The sequence below is a fragment of the Candoia aspera genome, chromosome 3, assembly GCF_035149785.1.
Source record: "Candoia aspera isolate rCanAsp1 chromosome 3, rCanAsp1.hap2, whole genome shotgun sequence".
NCBI classification, from domain to species: Eukaryota; Metazoa; Chordata; class Lepidosauria; order Squamata; family Boidae; genus Candoia; species Candoia aspera.
In genome coordinates this window covers 1865755-1884574 of record NC_086155.1, presented here as the reverse complement: position 1 = coordinate 1884574, position 18820 = coordinate 1865755, and the positions used below count along the sequence as shown (strand labels likewise).

Below are 18820 nucleotides of genomic sequence, written 5' to 3'. Positions count from 1 at the left end.
GATCGAACCAGAGTCTGGGTGATGGTGGAGCAAGGCCGTGAGTTTCTCCTGGTGCCCAGACCTGTTTAGCCATCCTGCCTTTGGAGCTAATTGCAGCTTCTGAACTGGCTTACAAAAGGCTTTTCTGAATGTTCCTGGAGAAGGAGGGCTGAAGCTGGGCTACCTCTGCTCACACGCCCCCCCCCCCACTCAGACCCCAATTCCCAGGCATTATGGAACACACCAAAGATGATGTCCTTGGACCCTCTCTTTCTTCACTGTAGCTGGACCAGACTAAGCGACGACACAGTTTGAAACTCTGGGTGATTGACATGTTATGCCTGCCCAACATCAATCTTTTGGCTGTTTCGACCACTGACCAGGATATTGGTAAGCTATTAGCCATTGTTGCCCCCTAATATGGGTTTCTTGGTGTGTTCCCCCCGGGCACTGAAAATTCAAGGGTCTGCCTTTGTATTTTTTGAAGGATGATGGGTTTTCTTCTAATAGACCAGTGTTTCTCAAACTTGGCAACTTCAAGATGTGTGGACTTCAACTCCCAGCGTGGACCAACCCCAGCATGGCTGGCTGGGGAATTCTGGGAGTTGAAGTCCACACATCGTAAAGTTGCCAAGTTTGAGAAACACTGTAATAGATCCTTTATTAATAAATACTGAATGGAGCATTGTTGGGAAATAGTGGCACTGGGTTTCTGATCTGCTTTCTTTCACATTCACCCTACCCTTCACTTTCTGTCTCCTTAATGCCTCACTTTCCCCAAACTCCAAATGGAGAGGAAATATCTGTTGAACTAAGGACTTTTCAAAATTCTTATTTGAAATAGTTTATTTCCCTTCCCCACAAATGCCCACAAATTAAAGAAAAATGGCTTTCTTTCAATATCTTTTCCCCCCCTTGGTCTATAAACTGGGAAAAATGGTGGCCGGACAGGACTGTGAAGATACACCCACGGGCTGCAATACCAGACTTGGGGCTTAATATCCCCATTCCACCTGCTGGGCCATAGGGAGAAGCAAGATGCTGGACTGAGATGGGCCTTGGCCTGATCCCCCCAGTCACCTTAGATCTGGCTTGCGTTTCTTCTTCTTTCTTAAAATGGGGGGAAACGATGGCCGTTCTCCAGTCCTGTGAAACCTTTTCTTTACGCCTCCCTTCTTCCATTCCTCAAAAGCTTGGCCTCCTTCTGAAAAAGAGATGGTGAATTCGGCTTGCCTTCCCCCTTACATCATGCCAAAACAGACAAGCTTCAGAAGAGGGTAATGCTCGGTTTGCTCTCCCCACAGCAGATGAACGCTGAGGATGCCCCTGGGATGCAGGCACAGTCGCAACCCGAGTTTTGTTCTCCTGCTGGCTCCACAGAGACTCTTGTGGGCAGTTGATCTCCCCCCTCTAAATCCCCAGGGCCTTCTGCTTCTCATTTGACACCCATTACCCATTAGACAACAGGGACAATTCTGGGTCCCTAAACGTTGCTAGGTTTTGTTATACTGTGCATAAGGTCTACCCTGCTGTCTCTGTTAGTGCTTATGCCACGTTTTGCTCCTCTCTTTTCTGGCTATGATCACGATGAAGTCTTTTCATTTGTTCATTCATCCTCTAAAGCAGGTTTATCAGACATGGCATCCTTCAGATGTGCTGTACTCCAGTGCCCATCGTTCCTCAATGCTACCTCTGAACAGGGTGACGAGCTTGTCCAGCATTGGGCTGGGGACCAAATGCCCTGTTGTGCTGATGCCTGGCAGATAACGATTAGCAGTCAATTGCATGAAAACATAGACCTGTGCTGTTAGCAGAGAGTATGTTGCTTCCCCGTATTTCCCACAAGCCTCACTCTGGTTTTTATTGGTTCTCTCTTTCCTCTGCCTTGGTTTCTTCTTCCATGCAATGTCCAGTTACAGTGACTATAACAGCTGTTCAGTTGCAACAGACAGCTGTTGTCAGTGCTGAAGGTCCTTCCCTGCATATTGATTCATGACCGATGTTAGATCAGTGTTTTTCAAAGTTGGCCACTTTAAGAGGGGTGGACTTCAACTCCCAGAATTCCCCAGCCAGCATTGAAGTCCACCCCTCTTAAAGTGGCCAACGTTGAAAAACACTCTGCTAGATGCACAGGCTACTGGACCAGACAGGACCGGTTAGTCCTGCTCCAGGTCTTCTGAAGTGGCCAGCTTGGTGCCTAAAAGCAGGACGTGCTGGGGCAAGGTCCAAATGGCCAATCTTTCTTTCTTTGTGGTGGAGAAATTAAGTCTCCTAGAGCTGAGCCTCCCTCCTTCCCTTTTTTGCTTTTCAATGCAGCCCATTTGTGATGCAGCTGGCAAAGCAAGTGGTGCCCATTGTTATGAAGCACCTGTAAAATCTCCTCTTTTGTAAAACGGGCAGCCCATCTTTAGGGAGGATTAACTACTCAAACTCCCCGGAGGCTTTTGACCGGCTAGACCTGTGGAAGAGGCTTTGGACCTTGTCTGTCTGAGTGCCCCATTGTTTTCCAAATGTCCCTCTCCTCTGGGTAAATACTTTGAAAACTGCAGATCCTCTTTAGCAGTAAAAACAATAGATATAGCATTTTCCTTAATCCAGAAGGAAGGGAAAATTAGAAATCAGGATGAAATCCAGCATGGCGTAGTGGTGGAAAGTGCTGGATTAGAGATTATTCAACCACAGAAACCTTCTGGATGACTTCGGGGCAATCACTGCTTCTCAGCCCAACCTGCTTTGCAGGAAATGGAAAATATTGTGGGGGGTGGGGCTCGAGGGTCTGAAGAGAAAGTGGGAGAGATGGCTAAGAAATGCCTCTCATTCCATTTCCTGGCTTAGAACAAAGTCCTTTCAAGCTTTCAGAGTTCAACTTTCTCCCTGTCTCAGCTGGGAGAGAAAGAGACTAATTTGCTTCAACTGATGAAACAAACATTGCCCTCCATTCCAGGGTTTAAGTTTCTTACATCCTGCTGGGGGCCTTTTGTGGATGGCAATCCCTGCTGCCTCCCACCATTCAGGAGTGCTTAGGAAGGGCTAAATATTTCCAATTTTCAAAGGAAAATGCTTCCTACCAGTGGGAGGGGGAGGAGGGGGAGGTAGCATCTTAAAAACCATTTCCCAGGTCAGGGGAGCCATGCAGAAGTGAGAAATTTGTTTCCTTTTAATTGCTAATTCCAGAGAAGAGGAATACAGCCCCCTCTTCCGCTGTGTTGGAAGGACAGGTTATGTCCGGCCTGAATTCTTCAAATGTGTTCATGAGCCACCCAGTTTCGTTCTCCATCTCAGCCTCAGGTTCTGCGTATTGGATGCCCATGAATATCTAAATCCATAGCTGGACAATATGTTTCTTAGAGCAACCAAAATGGCATGCAGATATTGTGCAAAATTCTGTGTTCCCAGAATGATTCACTGGGCAAGGAGTTAAACAAACTTGAAATTGGAGAGACCCAAAATTAGACCAAGTTTCAGCCTTGTGGTTTATAGGCCAAAGTCAAGCTCAAGACAACAGGGCATAGAGATGATCAGTTGCCCTTAGATTTAGGGACAAAGAAAATTAAAAGGTTGTTCCTCCCAACTCTGAAAACACCAGTGCCATTGCTGGCCTTCTGCTCCTGATGTTGCTGCAGGCAGCTTTCAGAGAAGCTTAGAGTGGGAAGGAAGAAACGCATCCTAGAAGACAGAAACTTTAGCGAGCCTTGATGCAGTTTTATCCAGATGTTTGGTTTAATGGAATTCTTTGTTTTTATCTTGCTCACTGCCCAGACTTTCTCGCATAGGTGGGTGGCTATATAAGTTGGATTAATAAGTAAAATAAACCCAGCCATGGTAAGTGAGCTCCATGGCCTGTCTGTGAAGCTAGCGGGCATCTAGCTCAATTGGAGGGATATTTTGTTTTTAATGATCGGTGAAGCCGAACGATTAAATAATTGGAAGGAACTAGTTTTTTAAAGGAACTCTGTCTTTGGTTGACTTTAGTCTCCTCCCAATGTTGGAGGAAAATGCTGAGAGTGCCTTGGACTGCAAGAAGATCAAACCAGTCCATCCTCCAGGAAATCAAGCCAGACTGCTCACTTGAGGGAATGATATTAAAGGCAAAACTGAAATACTTTGGCCACATAATGAGAAGACAGGAGACCCTGGAGAAGATGCTGATGCTAGGGAGAGAGGAGGGCAAAAGGAAGAGGGGCCGACCAAGGGCAAGATGGATGGAGGATATTCTAGAGGTGACGGACTTGTCCCTGGGGGAGCTGGGGGTGGTGACGACTGACAGGAAGCTCTGGCGTGGGCTGGTCCATGAAGTCACGAAGAGTCGGAAGCGACTAAACGAATAAACAACAACAGTCTCCTCCCAAACATCTTTTTAATGATGTTTTTTCCCTGTTTTGTTCATAAAAATCCTGCCAGTTTACCTTCAAAACCTCCTTCCTTTCCTTTCTTCTTCCTCCCCAAACACTCTTGAAAGCCTGGGTCTCCATTCAGGTCTGCCCAGCATCCAAGCCACCATTCCCACACTCGGACCCTGGATTTGAAATTTCCCAGAGAATGGTCTCTAACTGGGGTTCCCCCAGGCTTAGTCCAGCCCCCAAGATGGGGCAAGGTTCCCTCTGATCCCCTAGGTTTAATTTAGAGTCTATTTCTCTTGCTTTGCTCCTAAGTTGTGGGTCCTTCAATTTTGTTTTGCCCCATTCCTTTTGGCCAGACATTCTTTCAGAAATGTGCATGTTATTCTCAGTAAATTTCCCTGGGCTGCTCTGCTAAAAACAACTTACCTTTTAAAAATTCTCAGTTTTTCACGTTATTTTGCATGCCTGACTCTAATTCCCCTGACGCATTGTTTAAAATCCCTTTTATTCTTCTTTCCAAAAAACTACTGTGTTTGCAACCTTAAGGGCAGTGACTGACTTCCTCCTCTGGGAAATGGGCAGCTTTTCAGCGATGGCCACAGATGGGCCTCCCAAGATCCTTCTTATGTGGGTTCAGTTTGCAAGTGTGAGGGTACAACAGCCCACCTTCTCTCTTTTCACCCAGAGTTCTTCGACATTGGAGGCAACAAATGCGATCGCCTATTTTCCTTGGTTGATCTGGATGGATGCGCCACAGCCATGGACTACTGGTAGGTGTGATGTGGCCGCAAGGCTGGGCTGGTGCATCTTCCCCTGCTGGGGGCATCTGTAGACAGTTGCGCGAGAGCCACCAGCAGCTGAATTCAATGCAGCACCCCTGTTTTAATTGTGACCAAACACACACCTTCCTTGAATGCATTCCACCGAAGGCCTGCCCACCTTGCAAGAACTCAGAGTGGGAATTATGGTTCCCTTCCTCACCATTTTGTCCTCACGAAAGTCCTATCCTGGGGCTTACCCAGGCTGAGAGGTTGTGGCTTGGTTCACACAACGTGTGTTGTGGAGTCCACCTGAACCTTCCAGCTGCCTTTGTTCATCCTGCTCAGCTTTTTGGGGAAGGCGAGTGTGTTGTGTGAAAGCAGCCCGTTGGTGAGAAGAGAATTCCGTGCACGGTGCAAATCCAGAAGAACAGGGTTAATCCCATGACCAGGTTAAATGCACTGGGTGAAGACAATCCCTGGCTACCCCAAGGCCCCCACCAGTGAATCTGACAGAGGTGAACCTGCACGTAGGACAATCTGTCCACTAGCTAGTCCTCCAGAGTTGCCGTTTGGGAAGGCTACCACTAGGTAGGAGAGGCAGTCTGGTGTAGTGGTTAAGGCATCAGGCCGGAAACTGGGAGACGGTGAGTTCTAGTCCCGCCTTGTGCACGAAGCCGGCTGGGTGATCTTAGCCAGTCCCTCCCGCTCAGCCCCAGGAAGAAGGCGGCAATAGCTTCTCAGATCTTGCCAGGAAAACGTCAGGGACTTGTTCAGGCAGTCACCAAGAGTCAGCAATGACTCAAAGGTGCGCACAGACACACACAGACACACACGCACTACTAGGTGAAGAGCAGTCCTGCCCAGAATTGCTCCTTCCCACAGCGAGCAAAGGTTCAGAGGCAGCTTTCTTCTGAGCTGGATGGGCTGTTAGCTGAGGTGCTAAGAGCTTCTGGCCAGCGGCCTGTTCCGAGAACCTGTGTAGAGTTGTAAGGCTTGTGGGCACTGCCTGGATGGACACAAAAAGTCCCTGGCGGATGGTGTTGTTTTCCTACACTCTCCCTGGCTGATCTGGGCTCATCTTGGAAAGCTAAGTAGGTGAAGCTTGGGTGGACGGAGGCCTGCTGAAGGTCCAGGCTGTGGGCAAGATTTGGAAGCGAAAAAAGCAGCTCGAAAGAAGCCGTGCCCAGCTGGCCGTGCCCATAAAGGAGTCAAGCTTGACCCTTCGCCCATTTGGGTTGGCGTTGGGCAGTGCGACTTTAACTCCTGGAGATGTCCTAGAGTCGAATGGGTCTTGCTGGAAGACTTAGCCTGGCCAAGAAGGGCTGTGAGCCCAAAGCTGAATGTGCTTTCGGAAAGATTGTTGTGGCCCTGGGGTAGTGGGTCCCGGAGGAAGACGTCTCCCTATGCATTCCAACCGGCCTTCCCAGGAGGAAACATCTGTCACTTGTCTGAGACATTGTGCCTTGGTGGTGGTGGGAGAGCGAGACCCAGATGGCCTCTAACGAAGTCCGCCCTCCTGTCTTCTGCAGCAATCAGGTTCTCCCTCTCCAAGCTGGATGGGAATGCAAACTGTGTTGGACAGGTGGTCTGCCTTGGACTTATGGAGCGTCTGTGCGGTTAAGGCTAGATGGAGGGGGCTAGGAGAATTTCATAGCTATGTCCTTTAGGATTCCGAGGAGAGCTAGCAAGACGGTGAGGGGTCTGGAAACCAAACTTATGAAGAACAGTTAGAGGATCTGGTAGGATTATATGACAGGGGAGAGACATTACCTGGAAGTTTGTCATCAAGAGGGGGAAATGGGATTGTTTTCTGTTGCTCCAGAGGACAGGATCAAACCCCGTGAGTTAAAACATCAAAGAATTAGACTCAGGCTGGGCATTCTGCTTAGGTTTTATCATTCTGTGTGTGTGTGTGTCTGTCTGTCTGTACAGTACATATGTATATATTCCATTCAGTCGTGTCCGATTCTCGGAGACTGCCTGGACGAGTCCCTGCAGTTTTCTTGGAAAGATTGTTTGGAAGTGTTTTGCCATTGCCCCCTTCCTAGGGCTGAGAGGGAGCGACTGGCCCAAGGTCACCCTAAGACGGGACTAGCACTCCCGGTCTCCCGGATTGTAGCCTAGTGCCTTAACCACGACACCCAACTGGCTCTCTTCTGTGTATTTAATTAGTTGGTATTCTTTTGTTTCTGTTCTGTGCTTAGTTTTTAAGCTTGATACCCTAAATATTGGTATTATGAACTAGTGGATCCTGCACTGAGCAGGAGGGTGGACGAGATGTCCCCAGAGGTCCCTCCCAACTCTGTGCTTCCACGCTTGTGGCTCAGGGACGAGGATCTTCCACCGGCTGCCAACAAGCAGCTGGTCTCCGTCGTGCCGGGCCAGGCCCTGTGCCCACAGCGGGATTCCTCTCGTTCCTCCCTTTTTGAACCAGGACAGATGGATGCAGAGGAGTGTTCTGCGTCGGAGACCTGAAGGGGAATGTCCTGATCTTCACCTCCACGGATGTCATCACGAACGGTCTTTTCAACGTCCGCAGCTACATAGGTGAGCTGCTGGCTGGCAGGCGGAGGCAGAGGAAAGCAGGGAGTGGGCTGGGCAACCGCTCTGCGGGTGTCGGGGGGTTCCCGCCTGGCTAGCAAGCCGGACCAGGAGGGTGATGCCTGCCTGCCAGCCCTGCCAGGTAGGTCAGACCAGGAAATCAGCTCCCCAGGAAGGCTAAAATTACTTTTATTGACATGGGCGGTAACAACAGAATCTTGCAAGTTGGACTGTGCTGTACCACGTCCTCCTCCTCCTACTCCAGGCATACCTTGCTTTTAACAACCATGTGGTTTGCTTAACAACCATGTGATTTGCTTAACGGCCGCTGCAAAAATGGTTGTAAAATCAGGTCGGATTTGCTTAATGACCGCATCGCTTAGCGACAGAAATTCCAGTCCCAATTTTGGTTGTTAAGTGAGGACTACCTGTATAGTGTAAACATAACCTTTATATGCACTGGGAAACCAAAAAAATCATTTGGTTTATTGAGATATTTGCTTTATTGTGGCAGTCTGGAACCGAACCCACAATATCTCCGAGGTATGCCTGTACTCCAGTGAACCGGGCTGGGGGGGGCGTCTGCCTGAGCCTCTTCCAAATGTCATCTTGCTGCTCTGGTTGTAAAAAAATGTTCCGGCCCCTTTTGCCTAGGGAACAGCCCTTGCATATTTCATTCCAGATCACCTCCCTCCCTCTCTACAATTGCGTTCCTTTGCAGGCGGAAAGGAGCATGTGCAGCACCTGCCTCTGTGGCCTTTGATTTACTTGGCTTTTTGTCTGCAAGCCTACAACAAAACGCCGATGCACAATATGGGTTGTGTTGGCTCTGGAAGTGCTTCCCGCTCCCTTCTCACTCCCACCGTCCGTTGAAGCTCTTTTGTTCAGCTTGGTAGGGGTGTCTGCAGGGTGTGGTCAAAAAAGTCAAGATGGCGGCCATGACGGTGCAGTCAAAGCCCCACCTGGTTTTTGTGTGCATCTGGGCAGAGCTTTGATGGCACTGTCGTGGCCGCCATCTTGACTTTTTTGACCGCAATCACTGGAACCTGAAGGGGTTTCGCAAAAGAACGTTTGGTGACGCCAGTGTACAAGCAGAGGCCGAGACAGGGATCTTCTTCGCTGTGAGATTCCTAGGAGGAACCTACCGCACCGCAGTATTTCTCGCAGGCAGCCGTGTTTTCTAGGTCCTATTGAAACTCCTAACCAAGGCTGGGTGAGACCCCCTTTTCCGTTGGGCCTCACGCTGCAAAAGGACGAGGCGGGGTTCCCCTTCTGACACTTTCCAGCCAAACCCATTCTGGACCCCGACGGGAAGAGAGGGGGTCCCATCTTTGCAAAAGCCTAAAAGGCCCCCCAGATGTTTCAGACCGCCTAATATGAATGCTTTTTAAACCGAACCTATTTAACATTGTCCTGCTGTTTCCTTATATATAAAGAAGCCTCTCAGATGCTAGAGAAGGGCGATTAAAATACTTTGATAAGCCTGCACATTTATCCTCTCCAGAAGAGACCTTCAGGGATAAAATGACGGATGCTAAGATGTGAACTCACTTCCAGCTGCCCCTCTTTCAAACTTCTCGCTTCCGGTTCTTCCTGACCCCTCCCTGCACCTGCCGGCCCTTGTGTTCAAAAGCCGTGTTTGCGTGACTCACCCGGCCTCTGTCAGAGCCGAACGGGCCGGCTTTTCTGCTCCCCGCGGCTCCCGCCTGCGGAAACCCACTCGCCCAGAGCGGCTGCTGCGATTGCGTCCCAGAATTTGATGCTGAGGGTAGTTGGTGGGTTCAGCTTCTAATTCCAGAGCAGGAGCAATCGCGGCTGCCGTGGGCTTGCACAACGCCCAGTGCCTCCGATAAGCCTCCAGACTGGATCGAGAGGCTGGTCCTGCCTGCCCCGATAGCCTCTGATGGAGGCCCAGCGCGTTGTGTGAATGGAGCCCCTGTGAGGTTGCCACCCCCACGTCTTTGGGGCTCAGTGGTGAGCGCCTGGGGAGGCTGAACTAGTGGAGAATCGGCCAACGGAGGAGGTCTACTCTGGAGGAGGTGGGATCTGCTGACGCACAACTGGATCTTGTCCTTGCAGGGGGCTTGGGAAGAGTGCCCGTGCGGCTCCTGATGAAGGGAAAGACGACGCTGTACAGGAACTTCACCGTGTCGGTGAGTGTGTCTCTCTCAACTGGTCCGGTCCGGAGCCACGATGGATGCCGTGGGTCTCAAAACCCATGATTTTCTCTGCTAAAATGAGAGGGATGGAGTAGTCCAGCATCAGCCTGCCCTTGGAGGCCTTGGCCTGTCCCTTCTGAACACTGCAGTAACACTCCAAGGGCCAAAACCTGTAAGAATCACACGTTGCAGAGCCTTCTCCCTCCGGAAATCCAGGTGGCCCCGGCCTGGTTGGCTGTCCGTAAGGCCCTGAAGACCCGCCGGGCCCCCTTGGTTGTGCTAGCGATGATGAGGCAGGATGTTTCTCGGCTGCTGCCTTTGAAGTTTCGCATGGTTGCGATTGTTTTTATTCTATTTCAATTCTGTTTGCCGCCCAGAGTCACTTGAGGTGGGCGGCTATGCAAATGGAATAAATGAATAAGTAAGAAATACAATGGTAAGGAAGCGTTTGCAGCCAGCAGAGACAAGATCCCCACAGCAATTCTTTCCTTCGTTCAGACTGTCACCACACCAGTTTTCCCAACCTGCCCCTAACCATGGCATGCGTGTGCCCCATTAAGCTGTTTTTTCCTGCCATGTTGCCTTGAGATGGCTGTCTCCCCCGCCACCCCCAGCCCGGGACTGAGACAAGCTTCAATCCTTCTTAGCAGTAAAATCCTTAGCGTAAAATCTGCCTAGCTTTGTCACCCACCCCCTTGGAGGGAATCCAGATGATGGTTAGTGCCTGGGAACAGAGGCAGGAGGCGGTCAGCAACAGGGACTTCCCGTTTCATACCCATAGAGTTTTCTGCCATCCAAGAATGGGCATGTCCTAGGGACGTGCTGTGCTTTGGATCTGATCCCCAAAAGATGTTTGGGGGGGGCAAAGGCAGGCCTATTCAGCAACTTTTTAAAGCAACCACATCATTTCCTGATACCATGCAGAGGGCAGCTGTGTGATCCCAGGAGAAGACACAGCTGCTTTAAAGAGTTGTAGACTGGTGCCGCGTTTATCCTCTTAGCAATCTTTCCCAAGCTACGTCTGGAGTGCTGCCCAGCTCTAGTGAATATTACAGCATAGAACAGTGTTTGTCAACCTTGGCCACTTGAAGATGGGTGGACTTCAACTGGGAGTTGAAGTCCACCCATCTTCAAGTGGCCAAGGTTGACAAACACTGGCATAGAGTTTCAACACAGCAGTGGGAAAAGGCTATTAAAAAATTAACATTTGCCTTAGATTAACGTACCCGGTGATGGTCTTCTTTTAGCACAGAGTATGCCTTTTGCATGGCCTGGGCTGCTCTTGATCACTGAGTGGCCTGCAGGGACCGTTCTAGGTAGTATCTTTTCAAGTATCCAAAGGATGCTGTCAATTTCCCCCCACTTCCCTCCTTTTTCCTCGGGGCTAACCCTACCAGCTCCTTCAGTCACAGGACCTAGATTGTGGTCCTGTCCTCATCTTCACTGCCCTTGCCCAAACTGTCCCAGTTCCTCCGAATCCTTCTTGGTGTGGTGCCCAGAACCGACCAAGTTCTCAACAGAAGAAGACTCATTTCAGACTGCGACTGCCTGGGTTTCCAAAACTCTTCTTTGGCTGTGGCCAAAAATCACATTTCCCTTTTTTTTTCTTTGGTGGCCAATGGAACTGCAGATTCAGATGGCGATCAACTACTATCCCAAAACCATTTTCACAAATATCATTACCAAACCAGGTATTTGCCATCTGATACCTGCACATCCCAGTTCTGTTTCTTTGTCGTGGTGAAATTTCATTCTGTTACTTGCAGCGCATTTCTCCAACTTATCCAGGTTGCAGGCTTTCCCATGCAGCATTGTGCTCCATGCAGGGATATCCACAAGGGGTGTAAAAAAAAGGGTGGGTCTTTTATCACATGGCTGTGGTTGCCATCTTGATGTGTTTGATCACCCTCCTGGCAGGACCGCCCCCTCAGCCCCTTGCAAATTAGACAAGCGTTCTCTCTTCATTCAAGTCATTAATACATCGTTAGAAATCTGGAGCGCTTTGCATTTGACACCGAAAGGATGCTTTGGAGTGTTGGGGGTGGGGTGGGAGATTGTGGCTTCCTGCAACTCTTTAAAGCAGCCACCTCTTTTCCCGGGATTGTCATGTGATCCTAGTGAGAAAAAGAAGTGGCTGCTTTAAAGAGTTGCGGTGTTTATGTTCATCACCCCACTTATTCGAAACTTCCGTTCTGGAATTGAATCTAAAGAACTGGCCATCCCCAAAACATTATAGAAGAAGTGAGCACCCAGGATTGCTGGCCATCCATTCAGGACATTGCTCTGGATAGACGCAGATTCACTGATGTGGGACTGCTGTGTACTTTTTTGGAGCCCACTAAATATCCACTGAATTCTCAGGTCAGCCAGCCCGGCTTAAACACTGCAGTTTGACAGCTGTATAGGGATGCTTACATTCCCTAAATCTTTTGTACAGCAGTTTTGTCCCCAGTAAATGGGTTTTTGCAGGTGGTGGTGCTACTTCAAGAACCTGGAAAAGCAAGAAGGTGGCCAGCAGCATCAGAAAAACAGAGAAAGGGTGTGCATTTATTTCCCCTTTGATAAAACAACCTCCCGGCCGCCTTCTGGTGTTTCCAGGGGGTGGGGGCAGGAAAAGGAATGTTTAGTTGCACAATGGTGCAGGGTGTGGTTTTTCTTTTGCAGATGTTTCTTACCCATCACTCAACAGCACAGCCTCACCAGTCCCATTCAGGTAGGACAGGAGTATACATTTGAAAAATAAACCAATAAATAAAATAAACTCCGCCCTTAGCAAGTGCCCCTCACTTCCCCAAAGTGGTAGCGCTTGGGCGTTGCCTGGGCAGGTAAGGAAACATCTGCAAATGAAAAGCCCCACCCGGAGAGCTGTTATGGGCAACACTCTGAGGATGACCTACAGCTGTTCTTGAGAAACCCTAATATTTTTCTTGCGGTCTCTGCAAATGGGCAGGCAGGAACAGGGGTGCCTGCAGAAGGCACGGCAGGGGGGGGGGGAGAAATTGACAAAAGCAGTGTTGTGACCCAAGCCTCACCCCTTTTTTGTGTGTGTGGCGACACGGCATGCACGCTCCAAATGGGCGAAGCTTGCAGGACGATGCTGCTGAGGAGGCTGCTGGGCAGGGGCGTAGAACAGGCCCCACGGTCTCTGCGAGTTGACAGCCCACAGCCTTTGCTTGTGCAAAGCTGATCCCTTCCTCCTCCTCCTCTCTTGCCCCCCCCTGCCCCCTGCAATTTTGTAGGCTGTGCATGGAGACTGGTGCCAACAGGTCATGTACATTCCCCAGCTCAATTTGGTCGCTTCCTGCACGCCGGCTGAGAAGTCTGCCATGGCGCTGACATCGCTGCCCCTGCACAACGTCGGAAAAATCCAGTAAGAGGGGCCTTTTTTGCTCAACAATGTAAAGAAGGGGGTTTAAAGCATCATTCCTGTTCTGCAAAGAAGGGTAACAAGGAGTTGGGGGATTGCTTGTGATGAAAATCCGGCCAGCCCATTTGGCAGAGTCTGCAAATGCACAAAAGCCCCCCCCCCCCGCCGCACCCAGTGGGTTCCAAATGGGAGGTCCAAATGGGATTCCCTCCAAGGCCTCTGAGCAGCTCAGTTCTTAAAAAAGAGGTTTGGAAGTTTCTTTTAAGGTGGGGAGTAGGTAGGAAATTTGCATGTCTGAAACAAGCTGATGGTAGCGGCCTGAATCTGTCCATTGGTAGCATCCTGTAGCAGCTGGCTGGGCAATTTTCCAAGCTGGGCTAGGACCTCTGCCTTTTTAAGCCACGTGCTCCTAAAAAAAGCTACCCTGACATGCCTTTTACATTCTCACCTGATCAGAGGTTGCTGAAGTTTCTCTCTTCTCCTCCTTATTGTTGCTCTGAGTTTATTAAAGCCCACTTTTTAAAAAAAGTCCAAAATATTGTAGGAGAATCTTCCCAGGTATGTTTGAACTGGAGATCGGGACATGTCACACTGAAACACAAAATGATTTCTTGATAGCAGTGGAGGCAAAGCCAGACCCAAAGATTTATGCCAGTGTTTCTCAACCTTGGCAACTTTAAGATGTGTGGACTTCAACTGCCAAGGTTGAGAAACATTGATTTAAGCCGCATTTGATTGGGCAGTAACATGTCTGTGCCTAGTGAGTTCAGTGAGACCATTAGGGCGTACCCATGAGGCAATGAGGCAGGACTACAAAGTCAATGGAGTACTGAAAGACCAGCAAGGGAGTTATTTCATAAACAGAGTTTCTTCCTAGGGAGTTCATTTTTTCTGCTCTGCTCACCTCCCAGGATCTTTTTAATAATAATAACAATAATAATAATAATAATAATAATAATAATAATAATAATAATAATATCGTCAAATGTATATGCCACCTGACTCCCAGGTGGTTTACAAATTGTTTAGAACATTAAAAACAAGAAAACAACAAAAGGCAACGAACAGTAGGATGGCAAGGATGACAAACTCAGATGGGAACAAAGAAAAAGCCCCCCCCAGTCTAAAGGGGGGCTTCGATCACGTCTTCAGGGCCCTTTGAAACACCGGTAGGTGGGGGCCATTCAAATCTTGTAGCAACCTTGATCCAGAGGGCAGAGAAGGCGCACTTCTGGGGTCCCAACAGATGGCTTTGCTTAATTGAAGGAACCCGGAGCATGCCAACCCTGCCAGGCAGATACTGTGGGATCAGCTGGGCAGATACTACGGGAGGTGGGTGGTCCCTCAACCAGGCCCTCTGCCATGTAGGGCTTTATAGGTAGAGGCCAGCACCTTGTATCGCACCCAGAAGCAAACTGGCAACCAGTGCAGCTCGCAAAGCAGAGGTGTTTACGTGGGTATACCGAGGCGTGCCCATCACTGCCTGCGCCGCTGCAGTCTGGATCAGCTGAAGCTTCTGGGTGGTCTTCAAGAGCAGCCCCATATAAAGTGCATTGCAATAGTCAAGCCATGAGGTGACTGTCCGAAGAGCCCTGTAAAGGGCACAACTGGCGCACCAGGTGATGCATCCCTTGGCCTTCTCAATATTCTTATGGCTGAGCTGAAGTTTAGTTTCCCTGGGAAAGTGTCCTTTTGTAAGGGGGATAGTGGCTCAGTTTGACACCACAGAGCTGAGCCTATGCTTTGCTTTCCATGGGAAGAGGTATTTTGAGTTAGGGGCTTTCAGCTTGACCCCCCCCCGCCACCCCCAAATCTCCAGTATGTGCTTGATTAGACCCAGCTACAGTTTCCCTTAATAGCAAGAACTCCAGCATGATGTGGCCGGTTTCCCGCAAGGTTCCTGCTGCTTCCACTTCTCCAAGTAACTCCTCCGTGAGGCTTAGTATGTAGTCAAGGATAACTGATCCCTGCCTTCTTTCACCTCTGATGGAGAAAGTAATCAGCACGACCGTCAGCCATTTCCTGAAAGGACCCTGCTTCGCAGAGTTCATCTGCCAGCAGATGTCAGGGTAATTAAAGTCTTTCGTCTTTTTATTTCATGCATCTTTGAAAGATCTGCAATTTGGTTTTGGAAGGCATCATCCACATCTCCTCCTGGAAGGGGGTGGGCAATAATAGACATCAAAAGTAGTGTGCTCCTTTTTTCCTCACGTGTTCCTTACAGCGTTGCCGAGTTCATACATCTGGGTTCTTGCAGATGGAGACATGTTTAATGTATGGTGCAACTCCTTGTCCCTCCCTTTCAGACCACGGCATCCCTCAATGGCTTTATTCCAGTCATGGCACTCATTCCACCAGGTCTTTTATTAAATCATACTTGCCCTTCCAACAAGTTCAGCTTGTTTATTTCCCATACTACAGGTAATCCTCACCTAACGACCACAATTGGGACCAGAATTTTGGTTGCTAAGTGAAGCGGTCATTAAGCAAATCCAACACAATTTTACGACCTTTTTTGCAGCAGTCATTAAGCGAACCATGCAGGCGTTAAGCAAACCACATGGTCATTAAGTGAATCACATGGTTCCCCATTGATTTTGCTTGCCAGAAGCTGGCCAGAAAGGTTGAAAATGGCAATCCTGTGACTACACGATGCTGCGACAGTCATAAATGTGAACTGGTTGTAAGTCATTTTTTTCAACACCGTTGTAAGTCCAAACCATCACTAAACAAATGGTTGTTAAGTGAGGACTACCTGTATGAGCATTAGTGGTTTGACGATGAGAGCTATACATTTTAAGGGCCACTGTCCTTTCTTTTTTTTCAATTGACTGCTTTAATAGGTCTCTTCGGCAATACCCCTATTTCTTTCTAACCTCTTTATCAGAGGTCCTTACTTAAGGGTTTCATCTTCAACCTTGCAGGATTTAAGCGAATGCTCTTCTGACCAAACCCATTTTAACCTTCCTTGTACACTGCAACCCAGCGCTCCGTCAGGTAGGTAACTTAGACCACAGTCCCAGAAAGGAATTCTCTCCCATCAGTGCTGTGTACATTATGGTCATTCGGCTGCGGTATTCTTCTTTCCCTTCCAAGAACTCAAAGGGAGTGAGGAGGCCAGCTGAGCCCACAGATTTCTGAGCCTCCTTCCCAGATCGTTGACATTCAGACTGATTTCTTGCCGTGGCCTTGGTCTCCATGAGGGTGGGTAGAAAGGGGTAGACTTGATAAGACTTGGACATCATTTTCTCACATCCCCCATCCTTGCTGGCGGCAGATCGCCCATTTCATGAGCTAATGGAGCAAGATGAAAATGGTTGATCTGATTCCTTGTGGCTGTGAGTTAGTAGTGAGGGTAGCGGTGGAGACTCCCACGAATGTCCTCTTTGTCTTCTCACAGAGCACAGTTGGGTTCTCTCCGACCTCCTGGGTGCTACCGTCTTGTCTCCTTTTCCACAGAGCCTCCTTTTTCTTCTGCAAGGGCCTTTTCTGAGCTCCAATGGTCCAGAATATCTTCTTCTTCTCTTGCTCTGATAATCACTTACTAGAGATTTTCTTCGTCTTCCAGCTCCAGCTGTAGAGTGTTTATTGAGCCTGGGACATGGCAAGGAGGGCAAAGTTACATAACTTGGGGTGGGGGGTGAGGGCAGGCAGGGTGGCACATGCTGTCTTGATTTCTGGAGTGGATCCAAGATATGAGTCGTTGTCTGTTTTGGACAAGTCTCTGCATTCTACAAATGAGGGGACAACCCAACGTGTTGCTGTATGGTCTTGATTTAATGATAAGCTTAAGGATTGAATTAACTCTTTAGGGTTATTTTTAGTTCTTATATGGATCCTTTTTCTTTTTTGTCATCATTGTTTTAATCACTATAATATATATAGGGTTTTTTTCTTCACTGCATAATCACTATCACCTTTTTTCTCTATTAGTGATGTAGTCATTTTTGGTATTTCACCATTTACATAAACAAACAAACTTCTCCACATTTCAGTGGGAGAAGACCTAAACTGCTCTTCCCATTTTAAAAGTTCCCCATGGCTGGCTGGGGAATTCTGGGAGTCGAAGTCTACCCATCTTCAAGTTGCCAAGGTTGAGAAACACCCAGGTACAGCGTAAAAAAGCATTTAAAGTCCATGACAAATGGCAAGAATTCCAAGTTGCAATTCAGGCGATTGGGCAGCAGATGGCACTGTTGCTTATTAAATAACTCCTGTATACATTTTCCCCCTCCCCCTCTTTCCCATCACCGGTTCCACAAAGAAAACGCCGTGAGCCAAATAAAAATACCAGGGTGGTTTATGACAGGTTAAAACACTAAAATGCAACTAAACACATAAAGGAAACCAAAGCTATCCTGGCTCTGGTTTGCTCAGTTAAAGTAAGCGTTTAGGACAAGATGAGCAAAGGAATACGGTAAAGTAAATGGACAGTGGAAGAGGTCATTCCGTAGTTTCAGTGTCAGGTTGCCAAGGACCATTTGGAAAGTGGCAAAGTCACCGCAACAAATCATGGCCAACGTTACGAGCTACAAGAGATACCAGTTGCAAATACCTGCTTGTAAGCCACTCAGAGTCATATATGAGAGATGGGGGGCTATGTAGGTTGGAATAATAAATATAAATAAAATAAATAAATAGATAAACAAACAAACAAACAAATAAATGCAGTGTGTGTTTCTGCTTATTCTGAGCCACACCAGCTGGCCTTGAAGATGGGTATTTGAAACTTACAGAAAGATGCAAAGTGAAATAGGTCAAAGGCAAATTTATGGTGCCTTGAGCTTCTGTAGGGGGGAGTTTGCATTGACAGGCAATTCATTGCAAGCTAAGATACAGGTAGTCCTCACTTAATGACCAGAGTTGGGACTGGAATTGTGGTTGCTAAGCAAAGTGGTCATTAAGCAGATCCAACCTGATTTTACATCCTTTTTTGCAGCAGTCGTTAAGTAAATCACTGTGGTCGTTAATCGAACCATGTGGTTGTTAAGTGAATCACGAGGTTCCCCATTGATTTGGTTTGCCAGAAGCTGGCCGGGAAGGTTGAAAATGGCAATCATGTGACTTCCAGTGGGGGACTGGCAACTTGAGACGTGTCTGCGAGCTCCGTGGTTGACCCAGCAACTTTTTTGGGCTCAGGCAGGATTTTCTAGAGCCCAGACGTTTTCTCCGGATTAAGGAGAACCCCAGGAATTACCCCATTTGTCCTCTGGATGGCTGGAAGCAGCCAGAAGACCTCAAAGCAGCATTTCCCGATCGACTGGTAAGCTAGCAGCTGGGAGGCAGGGATTGCCAACATTTCTTAAGCAATGTTGAAGCCTTACATGGACTCAAAAGCTGCCCACCCCATTTCCACATAGTTAAAGCAATGGTGTTCCCCGTAGTAACATACGGCTGCGAGAGCTGGACCATAAGGAAGGCCGAGTGAAGGAAGATCGATGCTTTGGAACTGTGGTGCTGGAGGAAAATCCTGAGAGCGCCTTGGACTGCAAGAAGATCAAACCAGTCCATCCTCCAGGAAATAAAGCCAGACTGCTCACTTGAGGGAACGATATTAAAGGCAAAACCGAAATACTTTGGCCACATAATGAGAAGACAGGACGCCCTGGAGAAGATGCTGATGCTGGGGAGAGTGGAGGGCAAAAGGAAGAGGGGCCGACCAAGGGCAAGATG

General features: G+C 48.5%; 1 protein-coding gene across 1 annotated transcript in view; it reads left to right on the top strand.

The window, feature by feature from the left end:
• Window positions 1-18820, top strand: part of EFCAB8 (EF-hand calcium binding domain 8) — a 62515-nt gene that overhangs the window by 9753 nt on the left and 33942 nt on the right. Inside the window, exons 7-11 of the mRNA XM_063298376.1 lie at window positions 264-369; window positions 5005-5089; window positions 7515-7627; window positions 9701-9774; window positions 13020-13150. Of these exons, the coding sequence (XP_063154446.1) occupies window positions 264-369; window positions 5005-5089; window positions 7515-7627; window positions 9701-9774; window positions 13020-13150 (509 nt within the window). The remainder of the gene's footprint in view (window positions 1-263; window positions 370-5004; window positions 5090-7514; window positions 7628-9700; window positions 9775-13019; window positions 13151-18820) is intronic.